This window comes from Poecilia reticulata, linkage group LG16 (genome assembly GCF_000633615.1).
Source record: "Poecilia reticulata strain Guanapo linkage group LG16, Guppy_female_1.0+MT, whole genome shotgun sequence".
Taxonomy (NCBI): Eukaryota; Metazoa; Chordata; class Actinopteri; order Cyprinodontiformes; family Poeciliidae; genus Poecilia; species Poecilia reticulata.
The window spans coordinates 7,124,137-7,150,193 of NC_024346.1; the positions used below are offsets into that span (position 1 = coordinate 7,124,137).

Below are 26,057 nucleotides of genomic sequence, written 5' to 3' on the forward strand. Positions count from 1 at the left end.
CCACTGAGTGTGTGTATAGATCTGTGTGTGTGCTTCTCCGCCGTCAGATATAGGTTTCTGTGCAGGCAGATTGAATGTGTGTGTTGTATGAGTGTGTTTGGGAGGTATCTGGAACACAGCCATTCTGTTCTCTCTTAGGGCTCGTAACCACAGCAGGCCTCTGCCAGACCCTAACAGCCCCCTCCTCCTCCTCCTCTTCCTCCTCTCTCACGTATTCAGTGTTGCATTTCAATCACTCTTTTACTGCCACATATTCAGACGCAACTATAGAGCTGTGAATCTAACCTGAGCCGTGTTACTTTATCTGATTAAAGGTTGCGACTCGCACCCAGTCAATCTGGGAAAACGAGGAGAGACGCCGCAGTGACAGGAAATCAGAATCTGAATTAATCAATTTTCGTTGAGCTCCACGAGTCGTCCGAATCGGAGACAATGATCCAGTGATGGCACAGACACATTTCATTTAAAAAAGGACGTTGTTGTGCAAAATTCACGTTTTCCATGTATTTGTACTTCCATTTTGGTTTCTCCTGCTTCTAAAAACAACCCAAGCGCTTAAAGTCGTTTTTTGGTAATAAGTTAATGGTTTTTGGTGTCTGAAAAATGAGCCGTTTCAAAAACCTTCGGAATGTAACATCGCCTAGAAGCCCCGCAAAGCTAGCCTGTTTCCTAGCAACCCCAGCAAAGCTCTGACCATTACCTAGCAACCCCAGCAAAGTGCTAGCGAGTTTAGTCGTTATGCAATGGCTGTTGGAACAGACAAGTGTTTTGTGGTCGACTTACTATCCAGAAACCACTTCATGCATTCTTGTTGGTTGTGCAGGAGGCTGTACTTGTGCTTTTCAAAGATGTACAGATATATTTGAGCATCTGTTTACAGCCATTTTCACATGCCAGTGTGACGTTGAGTTGGGGGGGGCATGGCCAGCAGCGACTTATTTGGATTTAAAGGATTTTAACCTGTTCAGGGAAGCATAATAAGTCTGTAAAGATGCTAGCTATGATTTGATTTCTGAACTATTTTTGTTTATTTTCTTGGTGAAATGTCTGAAATACATTTCATCGATTCAAATTATTACCTGATGCAGGAAAGGTGAAAGAGTTTTTCAGTATGCTAACAGGGGACCGGTTAGCCTGGCAGCTAATGTTTAGCTAAGCGATGGGAGGTTAGCTGCAGGGCGGTGTGGAGCGGTTCGGGGGGTTGGAGGGGCAGGAAGGGGGGCATTCCTTTGACTTGACTTTCGTGTCAAAACATTCCCGACACTTCCTGAGAGGAATCATGCGGTGGGTGGAATCAGAGCCCCCGCTGTCGCGAAACAAGCACCCTGGGAGCCCGGCGCACCGCGGGGCTCAAAGCCCTCCGACGACTCAATGACCAGAAGAGCGCAGATCGTCTTCAGCGCCACCAACGCCCTCCTTTTCCCATCATCATCATCCTCTCTCCGTTTCTCTCCCTCACTCACTCACTCTCCCCTGGAAGAGGCTACGCTAATTAGCCAGGCTCTAATGAGACAGAATGGCACTGATCTGGTCCGCCGCTGCGCCACCGGAGGAGGGAGGTGGGCTGAGCAGGGGGGCTGATGCAGTGGGGGGGCGGAGGGTGGGAGAGGAGAGAGAGAGAGAAAAAGAGAGAGAGAGAAGAGCGCGAGGAGAGGAGGGAGGTTGGTGTGTGCCATCTGTCACCCTGCACCCGCCTGGCACGGCGGTCCCTGGAGTCGTGGACGACGGAGGGGGGTTTGGGTGATGGCAGAGGGGGTGAGTGAGTGCCATGTTGGTCTTGAGATGCGGAGGTGGGTGGGTGGCGGGGGGGTTGGGGGCAGGTGGTGACACTGATAAAAGGAGGAAGGGAACTGGACGGAAAAACTGTGGAAGCTTGTCAGAAGTTACGGGAAGAGTCTGCGGCGTTGTCGTCATTGTTTTGGAAGTTTTCCCTAAACGGTTTTCCTAATTTTACTTATTTTTATTTATTTTTTTACCACAGCACAACCCATGCATGGACACACACATGCACACATTGCATGCATCACTCCGCTGCATCCAGTGGCGGCTTAACAAGCGAGGCAGATGGCTGACCTTTCTCAGTGTCTGTTTCTAGACTGTGGCTGCTCAGATGTTAGTCTGTTACTGAGAAGCCACTTTAAATCACGACTGGAGTCGGAAAAATGCACTGAAATGCAATCATCACTCCAAAATCAAAATGTACGGGGAAGTAGAAAGTCTGAATTTACATTTATTTCATTTAAAGAGGCAGCTGAAAACTTTATTGAAGATGAATGAAATTAAAACAATTCATCAGCCTTAACCCTAAACACTCACGGCACGTCACAGTGATTTACAGCTTAATATAGCAATTTATCCAAATATTAATGAAAAAGCAAATGATGAAGTCAGTGAGCTGCTTTTAGGATGCAGACCTGGGGCTTGAGAAGAGCTTGTCAGTTTTTCTTGAAGGTGAAGCCACTTTCTTTATGACTTAAGGGAAGACATCATGCGGTGCTCTGCATTCAAGGGGATTTTGTTGCACAACAACAAAAATTTTAGCAGTGCTGGCATCCCGTACAATCAGTGGTCTAGGAAATATGCCATTACGTTTCAATCGTGCAGAGGTTGTGTGCGTGAAGCAGGTTTGTCTGGGTTTTCCTTGCTACCACCGTCGGTTTTATAGCTGCACGAAATCCGAAAAACATGCGCTATGTTCGCAATAAATAAAGAAATGCTTAAGTCTGCAGTTAATGTCTGTTTGTGTTTGTTTTTTTCGCGATTACAGACCCCGGCTAGTGAGTAGCATGGTGTTTATATAATTATCTAATGCAACACAAGCAGTTCTTTAGAAAATAAATATTCCACGCCAGGATGTTGCGAGGAAACGTTTGTGATTTATCTCGCAACCCAAGTCTTCTCTGATGTATGTGGAGTAGAGATGCACCGATATGAAATCTGGGTCAAAATCCAGATCCGATATTAATATTGGCTATCTGATATCAAATATTGTCAATATTGGACGTCGACGATATTATATATATTTCTTGACTGTTTCACCAGCTTTGAATAAAATTAAACATGTCCAGAAACAGGCAACAAGATGAAAACAAATAGTGGTTGTTCATATCAGTGTTGTTTTATTTACCAGACCGATACGGATATGTTAAAAAATATCTGATACCGATGTTAGTGCCGATATAATACGCATCGTCCGCCATCTTCTGCATTCGTTTTTGGAGGAAAATCTAATTTTTCATGAGTTCGTATCCGTAACATCCTAAGAAGATGTGTTTGTACTTCATTTTATCACATCTCTAAATCTTAGTATCTTATATTTGTCCAGTTGCAAGGATTTTCCCTGACCATGATGCAATCGTTTAGGGGGAAATGGAAAAGAAAAACTGTGCTGAGAAAAATGTGGACTGATTACAATAAATATCTTCATTGCCAAATTGAACAATAATATCTCAGATGCATATTGTTCAAATTTTGTGCAGCCCTACTTTAAACTTTATCCTTGTTTGAAGCTTTCGGTGTAAAACGACACCAAACAAACTCTAAAGTTGCCTGTAAAGATGCGCTTAGCTTCCCCGCCTGTGTGGCTCCTCCGCACATCGCACGTCTCTCAAATTAGGCAGATCAGAGCCGGCGCTCCGGAGCCCCGGGGGTCGAAAAGGCCCGTGACTGTTTATTAATTGATTTATTTATTTATCTCCTGTGCCTGCTTGGTTATTAGGTTGCCATGGGAAACAGGCAGGGCCAGATCGCCTCTGTTATTAAGGACACAAATTTCTTGATCTGGAGACCCAGCTGTCTGAATAATTAATTTAGCTCATGAGTTATCTCACAAACGGTGAGTCGCCCCCCTGAAATGAGTCTTTCTCTTATTGTTTAATGGACAGAGGAATTCCCAGCAGCCTTTATCTGACTGTTTAGCACCGGGCCGCACTGAGCATGCTCAGAGCACTTTGCGTCTCTCTTTCCATCTCTCTCACTTACGCCTTACATGCCACCTCTCACCCCATCTGTCTCCCAACCGCTACAGCTCCCTCACGGTTCCTCGCTTACCTCCTACCCTCCAGCCTAAGCCGGGAATCTGTCGGGACGCTTCGTCATCACCTTTCACGTCTTTAATGAACGTTCTCCAGCTTTTGGCCGCTTTAGTTCGGGACTAATTCCTCGAGCCGTCTCTGGCTCTGACCGAATCTGCTCCCGCTCCTGTGCCAGGTGTGGCGTTTTCCTCGTTTCGTCTTCCCTGCAAATGTGAGCTATCTAACCCACTCCCACTGTCTCCACTTCTTTCTCCTGACAGACCACACAGGGCTTGTTCTGAGGCCCATTCTCACTAATCTGATCAGGCAGGCAAATACGCCGGGAAAAGCGCTTTAATGATCCCCCTAATTACCTCAAGTCAATACCAACTGTATTATTAGACTCGGGGAAAATATTCCATTAGGGTGCCCCCCGTGGGAGTCCCCCCTGTGCGCGCCGATGTCACGCGCCGCGCGCCCCCTACGCTTGTAATTAATTTTATTTACACACGCAGGAATGCACAAGGTCGCACCTGCAGCCCGGAGCCGCCCGACTCGGCCCGCCTAATCAGATCTGTCATAATTACCATTCTGCATGCTTCTGACACACGCCGGGAAATATTTCAATTTAACTACAGCCACCAGCTCCGGCAGATGCAGCCTGAGAGAGAGAGAGAGAGAGAGAGAGAGAGTGTGTGTAAGTGTGTGTGTGATAGAGTGCAGTGAAATCGCATGGGGAGATATTAGGATCTATCCAAGTCCTCATCCTGCTTATGTGCACTTGGTTTCACTCACATTATTCTTCCTCCTGATGTATTTCATGATCTCCACATCACTGTTTCTGCCTTGCACTCATCTCTTCTTTACCTGTATTGTGTCGGGATTTTACGTCATAATCCAACCCTCACTAGGATACTCTCTACACTGCAAAAACACAAAACCTTACCAATCTAGTTTCTAGTTCAAATATCTCTGTTCGCTTGAAATAAGGCAAAACTAACTCAAGAGCAACTTTTCAGCAATATAATATAAGATACTAAGATTTAGAGATGTGATAAAATGAAGTACAGATGAAGTACAAATTATTTAAGTGAAATACTTTGCCATTGCAAGAAGTATTTTTTTTTAATCAATATCAAGGAATTATTGACTTAAAACAATCTCCTACATATGCTGAAAAGTTACTTTAGTTAGTTTCGTCTGATTTCAGGTGTACTAAGATATCTGCACTAGAAACTAGTCAAAAATAAGTCTTAATATTTTGTGGTTTTTTTTAGGTGTAAAACATTTTTTCCAGTATTTTTTTCTCAATCTTTCCCCTGCTTCTGCTGAGCACAGCATGATGCTTCCACCACCATGTTATACCATGCAGATTGCATTACCAGGGTTCATTTTCTGCCACTCATTGAATCTTGCATTCATTTCTTTCAACATTATGTTTCTTCTCTGTCCATAAAAGCCTGATTTGTGGAGTGAACAGATTCTCCCTCCTGAGCTGTTGATCTCTGCAGCTCCTCCAGAGTCACCATGAGCTTTTTTCTCTTTGTATTTTATGTTTATGGATGAATTGGATTTCCGTGAGACGTCCAGAGCTTAGCATGTTGTTTTAGAAACTAATCCTGCAGGCGTTTCTGCTCTGTTCCTTGGTTTTCATTCACAGAACTGAGATTAAAATACACACATTTACTAATAAGGTAGCATGTGAGGGATATTTGTAATTTATAAAACATACGTTTTTCTTTCCTACTTATAATTTTGTAGCATAAGAATCCTAATAAAAACATTAAAGTGTGTAGTTTGTAAAATGTAAACAGGTTTATGGAGTGTGAAATACTCTGCAAAATCTTAATATTATTGAAGCAGAGTGAAAAAAGCATATTCTAAACTCAAGGCAGATTACTTTAATGATGGTTAGTAATTGTATCGAACTGACAAACTTATTTTAACTCTTTTTTTTTTAGGCTGAATATTTAGTTTGATTAGTATCAGAGGCAAACTTGTAGACCAATTAAATGACTTATTCAACTGACAGAGACAATTTGCAAGTTCTCTGCTATTTCAATCTCTAATTCAATAAGATCAGTCATGATTTATCAGCTTAATTATCCTTTGATATTAGCAATTAAACCCCAGCTTTGAATTAAATCTCAATCAAGCTCTTATAATTGATGGAATCAGACTCTACGTAGGTGCTCTACGTGATTGTGTGTGTGTGGGGGTGTGTGTGCGTGTGTGTGTGTTTGGGATGGGAGCTGTGGTTTCTGTTTGTCTGCTGTTCATCCTCGCCTTGTTTGTTATCTGGTGCGTGCGCGTTCAGCCTCCATCTGCCTCATCAGTATTGAATAGAAAAGATGATAAACAAGAGGTAAATTTGCGGTGGGAGAGCCGTGTTTGAACACTCAAACACTGGCGGCGCAGGCAGTGCTCGTACCCAAATATCAGCCCACCACCAGGCTAAACTGGATTATGGTGCAATTTCAACAATATTAGTATCTGAAACAAAGAGGCACGTGTGCTAAAGCTCCATTGGTGACTCATTTTTCAGCCATTTTGTGTACATGATCCATCTGGAGTGCTGCGTTGGGACAGAAAAACCTTAACTGATTTTAAACGGACTGATATTAAAGGTGAAACTTACTAAAAATGTTCCTTCTCATATCTGAACTTTGAAAAAAAAAAAAAAAAACACCCTCCAGAGGATATATTTTTTTCTTCTAGCTACTAGTGTTTAGTTTCATATTAGTCCTGCAACACAAATACACTCTGGGGAACTCCCAAGTTTTGGTATTGTTACAACATGAAGTGCAGCTGTGGAGGAAGAAATAAATAAATAAATCTGTTTGCAAACCACACAGATGTTTAATGCGCTCCGTTTTAGATGGAATGGTCATTTGCCTTTGGTTATTCTTTCTTCGCTCCATCTGCCTCTATTTGCCTGCTCGAAAATTCCCCAAACACCCAACTGAGTCGGCAGCCATGACGTAAACGGCCACACAGAGCCGGTCCACATTGTTTCTGGGCGCTGGCTCTGACACAGAGGGGGCCCGGTTTCCTGCGCGGTCACGTCTCGCTCCCCTCCGCACAATGCGCGTCGCGTTAGCCGTCAATCTGTTAACGCTGACAAGTTGCCTTATTGTATCCTCAGAGGTCGCGACCTCTTTCAGAAAACGCTCACTGTCTGGCTAAGACCTCTCCGTGTCGCAGCTCCAACAGAGATTTAGTGTTTGGCATGAAGGATTCAGGCCGACTCTCACAGAAAGAACAGAGAAGGATGGTGGCACAATCCGGCTGCCGCAATCTGGAACGCCGGCACTGAAAACAGACATCAGAGTTATGTTTAGGTCATTTTATGATGGGAAACATTTTTAAAGGGGAAAATTTGGAATGATTCGGGTGGCTGTAAAGAAGGCCTAGCCATCATTTAACAAGGTTACCATTTGTCAGCTTTATTAGTTTGTTCTCAAGTTTGCTGAGCAGAGCTGCAATCAGATGGTGGTTATGAGAAATTATGCAGAGAATAATAAAACTCTTTGATCACTCAGTCTGCTTTAGAAAATGGCTTTTTTTTTTCAAAGTACTCCATTTCGCCATTTTTTTCTTTGCCTCCATGACAATGAAACATATTCAGCATTTCTTCCTCTGAGGTAAAGTTGCAGCTCTTTTAGCAAAGACTTCATCGCGGTGTAGAGAACTGCGATAAAGTCACAAAAACCTCTTCAGAAAATAAAAAAACACAACCAGAGGCATCTGTTGAAGCTTCAGCAGCAGGTTAAAAGAGAGGCCAGTCCTGTTGACTGGTTTGTCAGTTCAGCAAAAACAATGTTTATTTAAATGAGTTGCAGCTTTTAAAAACACTAAAAAACTCAAGTTTGCATTCACTAAAATGTGTAAATGCTGCAAGCATTATTGTGATTATTATTTGAGTATTTTATGCAACCAATTTATAGGTATTGAATTTATTATTGTATAATTTTTCATTCCTATTTTTGTCTTTTTACTGACTATATTGTAGTAATAAAGCAAAACGAGACAGCCAAGCACACAGTTTAAAATCCCCCTTATTCTCGGATTCATGCTGTTAGATTATGGGAGGAAACCAGAGTACCTAGAAGAAAAAAAACATTTATTCAACAAAATATTTAAATCCACAGAGAAAAAATAAAACTGACCATTGAACCCCAAATATTGTTCCAGTAAATCAATTCAGACCTGAAGGTAACCAAAAAACAACATAAAAATATGTTGCCACATTTTCACAATCACCTTCATTTTTGTTTGAACGCTTTGGTTAATCAGCTGTCAACTAAAATGTTAGAAAAATCTAAATCTTTGCATTAAATTAACAGCTATTTCAGGTGTAAATCTGCTTAATGTGAACGAACCAGTAGAAATGATGCAACAATTTGTCGTTACACATTGGAAGTGCCAATTTTAAAACGTCCTAAAACCCATTTTTATTTTTAACACTTTGAGACTTCTTTTGCTTTGTTGAATGTTCATTGATTCTTCACCTGTACTTGAAGTGACTTTCCTTTTTCTTGCACAGCACAGTAAAAACACCAGGACTCCTGTTTTCCTTTCCCTTCCTGCCCTACAGAAAACCAAACACGTTTCAAATCATCGCTTTCTGTTTGCACACAAAGCCTTGCTCCGGTCTTGAGACGAGCTCCCGGTTACTGCTTATTGTTGCGTTAGATTCACATATGCCTGAGCATCAGGAATATCTCGGTAGTCTGCTGTCGTCAGCAGATGGGCGTCCACCGTGGCGTAATGCATTTACAGCGCAGCACACCCCAGCTTTGTAGGTCGAATGTGCATGTGCAGTTACTGGTTTGGCACGCTCAGAGAGGACAAACAGGTTTGAACACACCGTGTTATCGACTGCATTTATCTGCACTGTGTTGTCTGCCAGCGCTGGACTTTTGCCAAGTTCAAGGAGGAGGAAAAAAGACAGTAATGCATTGTCTTCCCCCCCTACTTTAACTCACCCCCAGCTTGAGACACAGGAGAGATTTGTCTGGCTGCCCCGGTAACCATCCTCTCCTCCAACCAGCCAGTGACAACAATGGCCACAATCATTACTTCTCTTCTTTTTCCCCTCCGTTTCAATTTCTGATGCATCATCTTGGCCTTTTTTTGCTTCCAAATTCAGCCTTTACTGTCTCCATGTGGGTAAAAATGAGGCCTCAGTTGTTGTCGCGCAGCAATACGTCGACGGGGAGGGGGATAAGCCTCCAATGGCAAATTGATGGACATCTGTTGGCTTATTTTATTTATTTTCGCGGTGGCCGAGGTCAGCTTGATGGGGCTGATAAGGAGCAAATGAGATTAGGGGGAAGGTGTTGGTGCAGGCAGTGTGACAGACCACTCTGTCTGTCCTTCTCTGTAGCGTCCCTGTTTTTGGACAGCAAAGCCTGCTTTTTTTAGAGTTTTTTTTTTTATGTTGGGGATTTTTGCAGCAGAGGTTTTGTGGTGAATGGCTCGGTGGGTGGGTTTTTCTGACAGAGCTCTCATTGGCAGCTTGTGACTCCTGCACTCACTTACACGATGCACTTCATTGCATCGTTGGGGGAAATCTTGCAGATGAATTCAGCTATTGTGCACCTAGGAAAATGTTTTCACCCGAACACGACGGTTGCTATCTCTGCTCAGACTAAAGGATTTTCCTCTCTAGTTCATTGGATCTTCATTTGTTGCAGCTTCTAAGTTTTGGTCAGCATTTGAATAATTTAAAATCAGTCGGTTTTTCAAAAAGTAAAGAGATTTTACCTTGATGTAATCTGATCTGTGCAGTAGCTCAAGTACTCACTACTCATTAAAATCATCAAAACTATTAACTCCCTTAATTTGTGGTCCATAAATGCATCAACAAAAAGCATTTACCTTGTTTAGAGACATACTTTATGCAAATAGGTAGATAATTTTCTAGTGCTTCAGTTTTCTATTAAATTAAAATCTTATTCTAGCTAATAATATTCAGAACTTTCCTCTTTTTATATGTAGGAGTGGTTAAGAAAACAAAACAAAAGCAGAATTACTCAAAACAGAATCAATAAACCTGTACCTGGAATTGGTCAGGAAAACCCAAATGGTGTTTTTTAAATAAGAAAACTGTGTTAGAGAATGTTGGTTACCAGTTATTAAAAGTAGTTGATGATTGAATTGCAATAGACTGGAAAGGCCAAACTACGACAAAATGAAGCAAAACTTTGACAGAAAATGTAGCTCTTGTTGTCTACAAATGGATAATCAGTGATTTGACACCAAACTGACACAAATACTCTCTGAAATTCGTCATAAAACAGTAACTCCAAATTTTTCTTCCACCTCACCACCACCTGTAAGATTAAGACCAGAACAAACCTGTCAACAACCACAGGCCTACTTTTTAAAACCTGAGGAACTGGAGCATGACATCGGTTTAAATATCGTTACTTTATCTTTCAAGTAAGATAAAGTAACGATCTCAAATTTTCCTAGAAGAAGATTTAGACTGGACTTAAGTGCTTTTGATATTTTTAATTACCCTTTGAAAGTGTTGAGCAGAAGGAAGTCTGACCTGACGAACGTAATTTGGTCTAAGTATAGATCAGTGTTGAGTATAAATAAGTAAATTACTAAGGAGCTGACACACCTACAACAGACATATCAAGGCGGTGTCGGCGCAGTCATGACGCTCTCGATGGTGTTTACGTGTCGTTACCATAGCAACCAACAGTCTAAACGGTAATTGAAGACCTGGACACTCAAAGGATGTCTGACGCTTTGGACGTCAGTAAGACGCTTTGGACTAAGTACCAGAGTTTGGTAGGAGTCATACTGTGAGTTTGCATCTTTCATTTCTCTGGCATGGACCCGTCCAAGAGGACCAGGTGTATTTTTAAGGTACTATGGCTCCAATGACTGGTCATGTTGTGGCAAAGTGATTTCTTGATTAGTCGCCGTTTTATCCAGACCTAAAGTGCAGCCCCCATTAAACCCGATGCATTGCTCTTTGCGTAACACGCCAAGTTCTCGTCCAACCAAATCATTGTCGTTCTCATCAGATAGTTTCAAATACAGGCCACTTCTACATTTTGACTTGATTACATGACTTGCTCAGAAGAAGTGGAGCCACCTGCCAGCAGCTGCGCCCCCAGAGACGAGGTAATCAGAGTTTGATGGGAGGCTCGCCGGCCACGCCCGTTCCTCTGTGTGAATGCCCGGCTGGGTGTGGCGTAGCTGCGCTCACCTACAGAGTAATTCACTAAACATCTGATAACGCAGCACATTCCTGGAGATGAACACGTCCAACTGATCCCAGAACAATACGTCTTATACAAACGGCGTCAAACTGTGGATGAAATGAACCTTATACATATCAAACAAAAACTGGATGTTAGAGACCTTTGACATCTTCACCTCACTAATAGTTTAGTTCTGGGTTTTTGTTTCCTCCCAGACGTTGTTCTCTGAATTCAGCCACACAAGTATGTGGTTTATTATAGCGCGGTTTGATGTGAGGCATGAGGCTTCTCAGCCTGCTTACTAAAAGTAACCATCTTACTTCTGTTTCTCATGCGAATGCATGAAGTATTTCTTCTTATCAGTCACTGCAAGTTCCCTAAGTCTTCTGGTTCCTGTCTCTGTGCTGTTCTTTTAACCAGAATGATTAAACTGTAACATGGGAAAATCTGAGTGATGCATAAATTTCCCTGTTAGTCGACAACCGGGCCCGTTCTGAACTACTTGTTCTATTTATTTATAGAGAGCCCTTAATGATCTACAACAAAACCCAGAGTACACTGCATTGAAGAGCCCTAGATTTTTGTTTTCTGGAACATATTGCGACACTTTAGCGGCAGGGGCAGCAAGTTCTGTGATCCAATCAAGAGCAGTCGGTGCTTGTCAGCTGCAGTGGAGAGGCTCGGCAAATTACATTAAACAATAAGGGGGAAAACAGATTTGCAACAGGGCGGTAATATCACAAGAGTGCAGGAATGTTAAGCATAGAATCATGTTGATGCTTTGAAGTTTATTAAAATGTACAGATATTAAAGTGGTTTCCATACACGTACCATGAGCAAAAAACGTTTTTATGATGGGCTGATTAGAAATGATAAACTCAAAGAATGAGGAACATCTTGGTGCTCTTCTGCTGTGGAAGGCGCTGATATGGAGATGAATGATTTAGGCTGGATCTCTTTTCGCCAGAATTTGTAGAGTTAATTTAATTAGTTGATTTCCTGGAATTTGTTGGGTCTTTAGGCATTATCCACATATTTTCATTAAGTTTGATAATGAGGCTTTGGATAATTCTCAGCGTGGGTCTGCTGCTTTTTCTCTTTAAATCCAATTTCAATACGTCTTTGGGAACATCCTACCCCGCTTGTGTCCAAGTTTTACCCGTCTAGCTGTTGATTTGAGGTAAAGTTGAAGAATTTGAAGCTTTTCTTTTTTTTTTTTATTCCACCCAATTTATGCAAACAGGTCAGGACTGTCTTTGATGGTTTCCAGTTCATGCAGACTTGAGTCGTGGTTTGTTCCTGAACATCCTGACCAGTTTTCCTTCATATGAAGGAGGCAGATTGGGTGGTTTTTTTTTTCTGACCTTGGAAAGGTGTTGGCTGAGGCTAAAATGACACATTGATTTAGTAATAGATTAATCATGGAATATAGTGACTCAAGAAACGACGATTTCAGTAATTAAGCGAAAACCGTACAAAGAATTTAAACTGTTTGCATTTAACAAATAAAAAAAACAACCATTTTTAAAGATGTTCTACCCAAAACTCCTAAAGTGGCCCAGTTTTAGCTTCATCTGGTTCTAATTCTGTAAAAATGTCTCTTATTAAGCCCCTTTTTCTGGCCTGTTATTAATCTATTAATCCAAAAAATAATCAACAAAATTGTTCCACACTGCATTAATGTTAAGTCGAGCAGAAAAGGCTGAGCTTTTCACATGTCAGAAGGAGTTTTTTCAATGCAGATGCATCTTTTGCTCCACATGATCAAGTGTTCACTAAATTAATTCAATAAATTGTTCATCTTATTGTTTAAAGGAATTGAATTATTTGTGTTTATTTGCATTTTTTATTGTACAATAAAGGCAGAATGGGCCATTAATGGAGAGATTAATTGATAACCAAAATAATCTTTAGATGCAGAGTTTTTTAAGAATGACTCGAAAAGACTTTTCCATCTTGTGGAAACAAATTTTTTCAGATTTTTAGGGAGTTCTTTAGACTTTAAAAAGGTGAAACTACCAGATGCAATGGATCATCATCGTCAACCAGAAATTGTCAAAAATAATAATAAAAAATTCAACAAACTTCAGCAACAGTTTGATAAAAAAAAAAAAAAAAAAAAAAAAACCTGAGTCCATGGAAACATTGAGCACAACGGTATTTTAGTTGATTCCTTATTAATTTAACTATATTGTGTATTTTAAAGGAAATCCTCCATTTGCTTGTTTGGTTTACAGACAAGCGGAGGACGTGCGAACTCTTCAGGCTCTCCATGTGCATCTTTTTCCCGTCTCGCTGCCTCTGCCTGGCCTGTGGAAGCAATGCAATTAGACAAACACAAACAAAGCTCTTGAAACTGCCATGGAAAATGCTGACTGTCCACTGTCCTCCGTGCTGGCTGGGAGCAGAGTTAACCGCTGCTTGGCATCCATTTAGCATAAAACAGAAATGTTTGGTAAATTCTCTTTTCGTGGTACATGATTTCTTTTTTCTTTAAAAGCTCAACGCCCGCCCCAGAACTGGCAGAGAAGTGAGAGAAAAAAGCCAAACACACACACGCGCACACACACACACATACAAAAAGAAAACAAACAAAAAAAAACATTCATACTTGTGAACTAATAAACTCTCGGTAGTTTATTTAATCAAATGGACTTCCTGGCATTGAAATGGAGTTCACGTCGCGCCTTTGTTTGATTGGCTCTGCTGCTTTGGGTTTAATCCTGCTGGTTTGGGGAGTGTTTGAGTTGGATTACTCCATCGTTGGGCTTGGGTACTGTTTCTCTGGCTTTGACAAGATGCTGTGCGGTGGTGTGTGTGCGCGTGTGCGTGTGTGTGTGTGTGTGTGTGTGTGTGTGTGTGTTCTTCAATACCGAATCAGCTGAAACCACAGACAGCCCAACCAGAGCGCCATCCAAATCCCTCTGCATGCAAATTAAAAACGCAACAATAAACGTGGCAAAGGAACAAGGTGGGCACGCAGGCTTTATGGCCCCCTCTGCTCCCCTCCTCTTCCTCCTCTTCCTCCCACCCCCCCCCACCCATCTCTCCCTTTCTCTCTCTCCTCCATCCTCCTCTGCTCTTTATGTCTCTCCTGCTCTCGCCTTCCTCCAGAAGCCCTCCTGGGTTTGATGTGGCTTATGGGAGGAGTTGGAACGGGGGACGACCAAACTGCTGAGTTATCTCCTGCTTGCAGTGTGGCGGCGTGGCTCTGCCCTCCGTGCGTGTCTCCGTGTGTGTCGCCGTGTTTGTGCGCGGACCAGCAGCCCCGGTGTAATCCCGCGGAAATGAAAGGTGCTGCCGCGCACTGGCCGGGAGATTACAGCGCCGCTCTGTCGCGCTGCCAGGACACACCGCCGGGCCGAGAGAGAAGCCCACAAACACGCTCTCACACACCCGGAGGCCCGCCCGCCCTCCCGCCCTCCGCCGTCTTCCTCCCTCGTTCTTTTACACCTCTCCCGCAGTTTGGGCAGAGGTCCGGTGTTTCCGTTTCGCTCTTACTCACACACTCACGCTGTTCTGGTTGAGGTCATCATGTCCGACCACGTCACCGAGCCTCTGAAGAGTCCTTCTGTCTCTGCAGCTGCGAATATGAATCTTCACTTATTTCACTTTGCACATTTATTCACAAACCAATTTTTAACCGAGTAAAGTTTCTCAAAGATGCTTCTATATGCATCAGAATGTGAAAATAGAAGCAGAGCTTAAAGGTTTACAGATGTTGCCAACTCCATCTTTGCTCAGACATGAATGTTTTTATTCGTTGCAGTGAGTTTTGGTGCACATAGATCTGGATTTGCATTCATAAAGGTCAAATCAATATTTAAAGAACAACAATAACATTGATTGAAGTAAAACGTCAAGAGGAGTAAAAAATATGTATATGCAATATAAACAGGATAAATCAATTTATTTTACAGTTAAAACCTAAATGTTTCCATTCATTTAATTATCAAAAAGTGTAATTATAATATATAATTAACAAGACATATTTCCCATGTTAATCTGCCAGTGGAACTAGAACTTTTTCATCAAAATTAGGGAATCATTGAGTTAAAACAAGCTCTTATATCTTCCTGAAAAGTTTCTTATTTGGTTTAACTAAAACATTTAACTCTTAGTGATAACAGTAAGTTAATTTCTTCAATTGCAGTTAAATAAATGATGTACATGAACAGTTGGAAAACCTCATTTTTGTGCTAAATTCTGGTCTCAATGTTAAATTGGCACAGATTCAGAATTATTCTTCCCCATATATAAGCTCAATGACTTAGCTCAGAGTAGTAGCAGAAATCAACTTTTGCTTTTCTTTGTTTTGTACAAGTATCCTTAAAATTAAATCAGTTTATTTCATGTTTTCTAGAAAACGCAGAGTGAACCCAGTCAGGTTGATTGAAACGATCACCAGCTCCAGTTTTTCTTTAAACCACCTTAAAGTCTCCAGCAGCCACAGCACATCCTGTGACGACGCGCGTTTGTGGAAGTGAAACCAGCATCATAACATCAGCTACTTCCAGCTGTAATGTTAGTTTTAATGCTGTCCCTACTTCACACCTACTCTCCAGCTCAGATTCATGACAGCAGTGGGTCAGGGCAACCCGATTCTTTGCAGCTTTGGGCAATTAAGATAAATCTCAGTCATTTCTGCATGCGGAGTTTCTTTGTGGTTCCTGCTGAAATAGGGCCGGTATGCTTGGTGTGTGTGTGTGTGTGTGCGTGCGTGTGCGTGTGTGTGCGTGTGCGTGCRTGCGCCCGTGCGTGTGTGTGTGTTATTGCTGGTAAATATCTTTTCATTTTATTTATTTGCAGGGTGCTGGACAATATTCCTTTTTTTTATATATCTGAACAGGCCTCACGTTTTTGTTTTTGTTCAGCATTGGCTCAACATTTTTCTGAAACTTATGTTGAGAGTTTGTTTTACATCACATCTGATACTTTGATGTACAAGTAATTACAATTTTGACCAAATTTCTTTTAGTTATCTCAGTAATTATTTTAGTTCAAACTTTTCCGACTGAATCCATGTGTTTAGACTTATTCGGTTGAAATGAATCGCCCGACTTTTTAGCAGAAAGAAGCTGGTCTGCAATAAAAAAAAGGAGTTTTGTTTGTTTCTGGATTATGTTCTTTCCTTCTAATCTAAGAGTTAACTCGTTTTTTGGGGTTATTTTGTTAGGTGCTTTTATAACTCTCCACTTTAAAGTCATTTAATTCTTTCTCTTACATGCAGAACCATTTACTCATGGCATAACTGAACCTCTTATTTACTTTAAGCTTTAAAGAAACATCTCGAGTCATAAATCAACCAGTCCATGGTGTTTTGTTTGATCAGTTAAATGGGTTTTCTCTGTGATCGCCGTCTTTGAGCTCTGTGTTTCGTGGCCCTCTGCTGGAGCGTCTCAAACACACGAGTCGCTTGTTTCCTCCTGAGGGTGCAGCTCAGTGTGAGAGTGTGTGCTTCTTGTCACATTAAATTGTTCCTTCCTGCTGTGCCGCTTGACCTCCAGTCACTCTCGTCTTCAGCTGCAGAGGAGGAGCAGACAGACACACCGCAGCTTCAGTTTGTGTGCGTGTGTCTGTGTGTGTGCTGTTTTTCTTTTAGAGCTGGAAATCATTTCTGTTAAATACCTCTTCTGATTTGTTTTTATTAATAAATTAATTTTAAATGTTGTGTTTTTCAACTTGTATAACAACAGGTCTGCACTGCAAATACACAAAATCTTTCCAAGTATTTTTGGTCTACTTTTAGTGCAAATATCCTGGCACAGTTGAAATAAGACAAAACTAACTTATAAGTAACTTTTCAGCAAGATATAAAAGTTTTAAAGTCAGTAATTCAGCTAGTTTTACTGCTGTATGCTCGGTGCAATGGCTGCTAGAAAAGACAAGTGTTTTGTTGTTGACTTGCCATCCAGAAACCACTTGTTGCTTTCTTGTTTGTTGTGCAGAAGGCTCTACTTTTGCTTTTCAACGTGTATGGTTGTATAATTGTGCCATTTGTGGCCATTTCACAAGTTTTCACTTACAACAAAACATTTTTCCCATGTTAGAGTGAAATAACCTGCCAGTGGAACTAGAACGTTTTCATCAATATGAAGGAGTTATTGATGTATAACAAGCTCTTATATTGTGCTGAAAAGTTACTTGTTAGTTAGTTTTGTCTTAATTCAAGTGTGTTAATATATTTGCACTATAAACTAGACCTTATTTAAGATAAATCTCTACTTTGCTCGATTCTCCTGTGTTTGAGAGTCTGTAACTTGCTGATCTTTCCCCTCAATCATTTCTTTAAGGGTTGGCTCTGTGAGCTGCTGCGCTGGAAAGAGGATCCGTCTCCGGAGAACCGAACGCTCTGGGAGAACCTGTCCATGATCCGTCGGTTCCTGAGCCTCTCGCAGGCCGAACGCGACGCCATCTACGAGCAGGAGAGCAGCGCCGGGCAGCAGCACCACAACGAGCGGCCGTCGCACCTGATCCACGTTTCCACCGACCAGCTTCAGGTGAGCAAGACGTTCAGTCAAACAAACTGAGGAAAACCACGCTCGTAGCGTCTGCTTATCAAAAGATACACTTTTTATATCCTACAACGTCATGTAATACAATTTATATTTTTTATTAGATTCAAAAATTGTCCCAGTTTAACGTAAATTGATGAAAACACAACAGATTCCACACAGTAGTAGGATATAACATGGAGTGACCCCGTGTTTAAAATCTGAAGTTTTCACTTCCACGCAGTCTGGTTCATGTCAACACAACGCCAAGATGGAAAGAAATGAGCAATGACTTTAAAGAAGCAACTAGTGAGCCTGAACATCAATCTGGGAAGAGTTATAAGCTAATTTTTAGTCTCAGTCCAACGCTCAGTTGTTGACAGAATAATATGGAGGATTGTTTTGATGACGTAATAAATGTGAAGTGTTAGAAAGAATAGAAGCTTCTTAAAGAGACAGAGACCCAATATCAAGGTATTAAAGTTCATTTAAGTCATTTTTTATATATGCAGCATTTTTCTAACAACTAAAGGCAACATGGTGACTTGATTATGCTATTTAAGGGTTTTATGTACATATTACAGCCCCTTTGAATGTTTAAGATCAGGACAGTTGAAAGAGTCTGAGCAAACATAGAAAGGTTGCCATCAAAAAGCCTCTTTTCCCTTAAAAAACTAAAATGCACTAATTTGATTACAGACCAAAGCAGAGATGTTTCGTTATAGTAAAACCACCAGAACTGGGGAGGGTTAATAATTTAGGCTTATGTTGCACCAACAAAAGTATTCAGCAGACATTGAGTTGATCATGAACTACCAGGTGTAACAAAATATTCTAGAGTTAAATACATCCATATTCCCCTGCAAACCAACAAAAGTCTTGATTATATACATGCAGTCACAGTAATTTAAACTTTATTTATGTAGCACATTTCAGCAACAAGGCAGTTCAAAGTGCTTTACTTCATAAAAACACAAAAATCAACTATTGAAACATTACATTTTCCAAGCGTCGTCATTTACAAATCAAAATGTTGGTTAGTGTTTCATTTATTTTGGTTCAAAAACTAAACAGGTTCGTTGTTATTAGTCTATATTTTTACAATTTTCCGGATTTGCGGAACATGCAGGAGCTACGTTTCCATTAAAAATGTGAGCAAAACTTTGTCTATATTCCGATATGTCAAAACCAAAAACACAATTTTGAAACAAAGTTTGTTCACGCAATAAGATGTGAAGAAACATCATCATCCTCCTCCTACTTTGTCGTCTTCTTTGTCTTTTTCTGCTGGAAGTAACGTCCAGTTACTGATCATGTGATTCATGTGAAAAAAGTGTCTCCGTTGCAGTTTTGCGAAATACATGAATTTTGCAAAACTAATTTCAGCCGACAAACCACCTAAAGAAAGCATATGTTTTATTTAAATTGGTGTTTTTCCATGAAGCAAATGTATTTTAATAATTCCAGTTTCCAATATGCAGCTGCTGATTCTGTTCAGTGTCTGATGAGCATCTTTTTGCTGCTGCCTCATAAATCCAGAAGGCAGTAGGGGTGTACTTACTTTTTTATGTTTTCGCTTCATCTTTATCAAACAATAAAAATGCTAAATCATCTGTGGTTTTTTTGTGCACTTCGGTTTAGATGGAAATAATTTAAAACCCTGTAGAGACCACATGTTTTTTATCATTCTGTACTTTTTTTAACACGACTATAGCTGAAATTAAACCAAACACTTATAAATAGATGTTTCACACTTTTCTTCCTTGTGCTTATTTTCTTACAATTTAAACCAGACGGTTAGTTTCATAGAAGTTGCGTCTTTTATTGGACAATTTAGTTGCTAAATGAGTCATCTGATAGGAGAGAATAATCAGTTATTAAACTGCCTTTGGATCTGAATCATTTCTGCAGCCTGAATAAATTTGTAAACGCTTCTTGTGAGACGCAGAGCTAGACTCTCTTGACAACAATCTGCTTATGAGATCCTGAAAGTCTGAGTCAAAAACAAGTGAAAAACACATTTTTTTCTCATTTAATGTATTTTCAGCTAATATTCCAGGAAAATAAATAAACAACGTTTAAGAGTCATAATGAACACTTGTAAATTAGAACCACGGCAACACTTCAAAGTTCCTACTTTTCACAGAAAGCTGTTTTCAAAGATATCATTAGGCTGAACTTAGTTAACAGAGCTGCTTTATACGAGACATCTGGCGTATGAATAACAAATAACACAAAGGCTCAGTTAACGGTAGAAACATCTTAATGAAGCACAATAATACTCCTATTAAAAGTCCGCGCCACAGCTGACTGCTTGATTTGTTTTTTTGGTTCCTTAGATACACGGCCAGTTGTTTCACAAAGGCTCTCATTTACGGGATATAAATAAGGTAATAGGATTTCTTTTAGCAGCAGATATGGAATGAGGGAGTTTTTATGCAGACTTTGCATGCAAACAGAAATGCTTGTAGATAAAATTAGATTATTTCTGACTTAATGGTGCAGCTCCTTACTGTCCATAAAAAAAAACCAGGGTTTAAATATTTTCCGCCGGTCTTTCACTAACGCAACACGTCGGCCAAATTAACTCCCATTTGCTCGACAAGAGTTACCGGAGCTCGGTATATTGGTACAGTAAAATCACATCTCTGGGTGCATTTATGCAGCTGGCGAGCCGAGTCCCCGCAAAGTGCTGTTTTGCAAACTTGATTATGAAACACCTATCGACAGCGTCTGAGTCAGAAATGAAAACACAACAGCAGCCATTTCACCGGGTCAACAGGGACCACGAGTTGCCCACTCGCTCCCTCTCCAGCCACACAATGAGACATTTTGCGAGTAATGTGTCATGTGTTTGTACCGACGGGACTCCAAAACGAAGCCGGAGCGAAAGCCATCGACAGCGGCGAGTCAGCCGCACCGTCGCTACGTGAACTGGGCGCAGGAATGATTATTGCTGGCTGCCACTGGAGCCTGATGAGCTGCTGAGGACAGAATTGAAACACTGGTTTCCTCTGTGTTATGCTGCTTGAGTTATTTAAGTACCTGAGGGTGATGCTGCTGCTTTTCAGCTCCCAGTAAAGCCAACAGCCAACCAGCGAACACATAAGGCCTGTCAGGGTAACAGATTTAGCTGAAGTTATTGCGATAAACGATAATATTGTTGTTGTAATATGATGGAAATAATGGCATAATAATGCAAGAACAAATTCTCAAAGATCAGTGATCTATAAATTGTAACGAACATTAAACTCTGGAACTGGAAGACATTTTAAATATCTAAAATAAATAAAACGACAGAAACAACAAATAAGATGAATTATGAAGTCTGTAAACAAAACTGTCATTCAGTTTAAGGGCTATTTGAGACCAAAACTCCAGACTAAACACTGCGGTGTCATCCAGTTTCTGGTAGAAAAAGAGAGAAAAAGATAAATCGTGTAAATGGAAATTATTGTGTTTATTTTAATTTATCATGTAATTAATTAATTTATTGCAACAGGCCTAGTGGAGTAAAAAAGTATTTAGTGGAAAGTCTACTCAAGCACAGAGTAACTGATCAAATTATCAATCATTCAATACTTAAAATTGAATTAATCGGTTGGACCAAAATGTAAAGTTAAGTGAAAATGTTGAAATTTTAGGGACAAAAATGACAATAATTCATGTAAGTAACAAAAACTAACAAATCAGGCAAAAGAAAAGTTTCTTTCCATAAAAAACTTATGAAACATTAACAAAAACCTTCAGGAGTGTGTTTGGTGAATTTTTAGATAAAACATGTTTGGTTTTTGTTCCAGAAATTTTACTCAAGTTAAAGTAGAAATACTTCATAATAAAATTACTCAAGGAGTAAAACTACTCCTAAAAGTATATTTTTTCAGAAAAGTTACTCAGTTCCTGCCCTCCTCTGGTTTTTCTCTCTGCAGGCTCAGCCGCCTCAGTCTCAGCAGCAGCACCAGCACCAGCCCTCGCTGTCCCTCCACCCCTCCCAGCCTCTTCTCTCCCAGCAGCCCTTGCAGCAGCAGCAGCAGTGCAACGCCGGCCCCCGACTGCCTCCTCGCCAGCCGTCCACCGCCTCCCCGGCCGAGACGGAGGACGAGGGCGGCCGCGGCATCAAGTCCCGTGGCGGCGGGGGAAAGATCTCCCTGGAGGCTCTGGGCATCCTGCAGAGCTTCATCCAGGACGTGGGCCTGTACCCCGACGAAGAGGCCATCCACACGCTCTCCGCCCAGCTGGACCTGCCCAAGCTCACCATCATCAAGTTCTTCCAGAACCAACGCTTTTACGTCAATCACCCGGCCAAGGCGCCGAAGGACCACAACACCGCCGCCGCCGCCAACAACAACAACAACTGCGGCAGCACGGCGGCGAACACCAGCAGCAGCAGCAGCAGCCGCAGCAGCCCCGCCTTCGAGGAGGAGCTGACGGACTTCAGGGAGAGCGGGGAGCTGCTGAAGGAGCTGGACGAGAGCACGCAGACCACCGCCACCATCTTCTCCATCAAGATGGAGGAGCACCTGGGCCGCGGCGCCGAGGTGCAGTCCGAGTCCGAGCACGAGGTCAAGTAGGACCGACGTCCGTGCCGACGGCAGCGCGCTGAGCATGAGGCGGAGCCGTGACCTCAGTCTGTACGGCGTCCGGACCGGCGAGGCGTGATTATGTGGAAATATGTGATCACACAAACACTGGAAAGCCCATTTCAGACTCCGAAAAAAAACCCAGAACTACTTTTTGGATTTTGTAAAACTTGTAATAATCACTGTAAAGACTGAAGCATCATTTTAATAACCTGCACAAAAAGAAAAAAAAGTTATTGTAATTATGTTGGCGTGGATATTTGCTGGCTGCACTCGATGTACGTCGTTTTACACTGACTTCTCTTTTTGAGCTACTGATTATATTCCGAAAGGAAACAAAAAAAGAAAGAAACAAAAAAAAGAAGTTTCCCAGGAGTTCGATAGGTGTTTATGTATGTAGTTTTTTTTAAGCAAATGAAATCAAGGACCAAGTGGTTGTCAAGGCCTTAATCATGAGGTATCAAGTCTGGAGCCTGCTGGCGGATAAGTTATTCTTTTACAAAAGAGCGTAATGTGATTCTGGATCACTGCAATCACCCAGAGCCCAGGTGCATCTCTGAGAAGAGCTCAATCTGTACTTATTATCTGTTAGGGAAGAATTATAAATATAAATATATATAGACATTATATTCTAACTGTAAAAATAAAAAAAAAGTACAGTCTTAAAGAAACTATGCCAACAAATGCCTTGTACTATACGGCACTGCCGATGTTAGATTATTTTGCAAAACCTTCGTCACTGTAATTTGTGAAATGCCACACGGTTAGAAATGTGAATGGATGAAAATGTTCTGTTGTCTGACGTTATTTATTTGCGGTTCATGCAGTGTTTCTGATGTAATTATTACAGTTTTCATTTTAAACTTTGTCACTTTCCCCTCCTCTTTTCTTCTTTTTTTTTTTTTTTTTTAAATAATAATCTCCACCAGTCTTTGTATTCCTATTTATAAGTGTAACTTCAACGGGCAGTGAAAACAAAAAGTGTCTTAAACGTCTTAAACGGAGAAGCGTGCTTTAAAGGTTGCCTATAAAGTGCTGTCCGTCAAGCTAATCATGCTACAAGCTTCACTATTATTGTTGTATGCAATTTTTACTATCATGCAAATAAGCTTAGGTGGAACGACTAACCTGCAAGCGAGCTTAGAGAGAGAGTTAAAAAGAAAAAAACATATGCAATCTGTGTGAGGTCCGATGTCTGCGACGCGTCTTCCTATGGTCAACGATCCGTTTGGGAAAGCTCCGGCTGTGTAAAGATCCTGTACAAAAAGTGTTTCCTTTTTTTTAAAAAAGCCTTCATTTCAACGAGAACACCGGTTATTTTGTTACAAACCGACTGTTTTTGTAAGTGTTTCTCAGTTCGTCTCTGCAGAGACGTTCCAACTAGAAGTGGTTATTGATTGTTAATTACACGATTAAAAGTGTTTGTATTGTTACACAGATTTCTTGGCATTAACTTGACCAGACTCTTTCGCCCCCAGAGGGAGGGGTTTTTTATTTTGTCTTCTTCTCCGGAATCAAAACACGAGACAATGTGAATTGTTTTTAAACGCCCCGCTCAGCTGGGAACACCTGCTGTTTGTAATAATTGTAAATATCACATGGTATGGATCATTGATTGTTTATTATTGTAAATATATTTGAAGTTTGTGTAAGAGCTCACCGTACAAGAACTGAATTTTCTGTTGTGCCTCTTCCTCTCAGAGCGACTGTACCTGGGCTCCTCCGAACTGCTGAGTGTATCTGAAGCACCTGTGAAATCTGAAATAAATAAAAACGTGAGGTGTGAACACCTGGGAGTTAACATCTAACGCAGCGCAGGTGTCCTGACCTCACTGAGAGGGAATCCCCCCTCACCTGTTCACACCCAGGGAAACGTGCCAGCCTGTCCTCCAGCAGCCGACTTTCTGTCTTATCCTGCAAAACGTAACGCGGTTTGTGTTCCGGGGAGAAGGAAGAAACGCAAACAAAAAAACAAAATGCCTGAGCTGTCAGAGGTGATGATCTGAGGGGACACAAAGCACGTTAAGAGGTGAAAACGAGATCGAAATAAGAAAGCAGCGTTGATTTTTCCAGATTTTTCACTCGCTCGCTGACAGAGGTGCCAACAACTATCAGCAACACCAGCATTAAGTCATTATCACCGTTTTCATGACGACCAGACTGTCTCCTTTAGAAAATAGCGTTTCTTTTACAGCAAAAGTCATTTTACAGAACAGGTCCAGTACATTTACAGTTATATTTAATACAGTTGCCAAACCAGCATGTCTAATTACTTTCATGTACTTGTTCTTCCTGTGCAAGCACATGGACACGGTGGAGAAGAACATCTGTAAATACTGGGTCAGTACTGCATATTAAAAACACTTACAAGTGCAAACAACAACAAGAAGTTTAAAAAAAAATTAACAATTTCTGTCTAAAAACCAAAAACTGAAAAATCTGTCCTGAAATATTTTCCTCCACTTTAGTAAAGTCTTTAGTTGAAACGTTGGTCTCTGTTTTTGCTGCAAAATCTGGATTTTCTGAGGGTTATTTTATGATAAATAGAAGAAAATGCAACTAAAGCATTAAGAGCAAATTGTGTGTAAAATATTTAAAAGTCCAAATGGTCTAAGTCTTACAAAAATAAATGTAAAAGTTGCTAAAATTATCTAAATATATTTAAAATATATAATAATCACTGTTTAAAATTTGAATAGAAATATTAAATACAATGTCAAATATTTATACGAAAAGTTAATAAAACATATTTAAAACTAAAAACTCATTAAATTCAAATTACATCGTCAGTAAATAATTGTAAACTTATACGTTATGGGAGTAATTGTAAATACCTAAGAAACTAAATTGCTTAAACTGAGGTTGCTTTTCTTTTTAATATTTAATAACATGATCAAGCTTTTATAATGTGATATTAAGGTACAGGCACAAGATTAACACAAAGAATATTTCTTCTTAGTAGACCATAGATTAGGGTCAAAATAAAGTCAAAAATAAATATGTGCCGTCAGCCTCAGTGTAACTTTCTTCAAGTAGATGTTAAATCTGATTCTTCAGTAAATACTCTCTCCCGAGCAGCAGCAGAAAGCTCTGGTTTGTGTTCGACTCTCCGACAGGTAAGGCTGATTTCTGGCTCTCCACTTCAAAGACTTCACCGCACGTTAAAATAGAAATCACATTCGTGGCAATAAAGGTGACAGATGAGTCATCAATGCTGTTACCTCGGGCACGTCATGGGAGGCTTACATGCTTTTAAATAATTCAACTAAAGAGACATCATGCTGGGGAACAGGCCACCTTTTCTGAGTTGGTAAAAAAGAAGCAAACAGAGGCATCTTCTTGTGATATTTGTAGAAATCCTCAGCAAACAGTTTCCACATTAAGCTTCCAGCTGACGCACATGTGTGGTGAGAGCTGGGTGGAGCTCGGAGCAAAGTTTAATTTTAACTGGTTAAATAATAACGGTACAGTTTGAACGGTGGTGAGAGGAGACGTATTTATAGGTGACGCACAACATGAAATAATGTTTGCAGTGTGAGGAAAATTATTTGGGAGATTAGCTTTATATACTTTTTAATTTTCAGGTTTAAGGATGTAACGTGAGTTAATTTATGAGTAAAACATGGTTTTCCATCTTTGTCGTGCACAAAACTCCTTATTAGCACCGTAAATTACCAAAATCTAAATTGATCTTTAAATAAAGTAGCATATATTATGCTGAAAATTATGTAAAAATATAACCCT

The 26,057-nt window shown here is 40.7% G+C and overlaps 1 protein-coding gene across 5 annotated transcripts in view; it reads left to right on the plus strand.

The window, feature by feature from the left end:
- Positions 1-24,114, plus strand: part of satb1b (SATB homeobox 1b) — an 84,282-nt gene extending 60,168 nt beyond the window's left edge. For all 5 annotated transcript variants that reach the window (XM_008431192.2, XM_008431190.2, XM_008431195.2 and 2 more), the window contains 2 exons: positions 17,533-17,739; positions 21,663-24,114. In XM_008431192.2, coding sequence (XP_008429414.1) covers positions 17,533-17,739; positions 21,663-22,304 — 849 coding nt within the window. In that variant the 3' untranslated portion in view covers positions 22,305-24,114. The remainder of the gene's footprint in view (positions 1-17,532; positions 17,740-21,662) is intronic.
- The last annotated feature ends 1,943 nt before the right edge of the window (positions 24,115-26,057 follow it).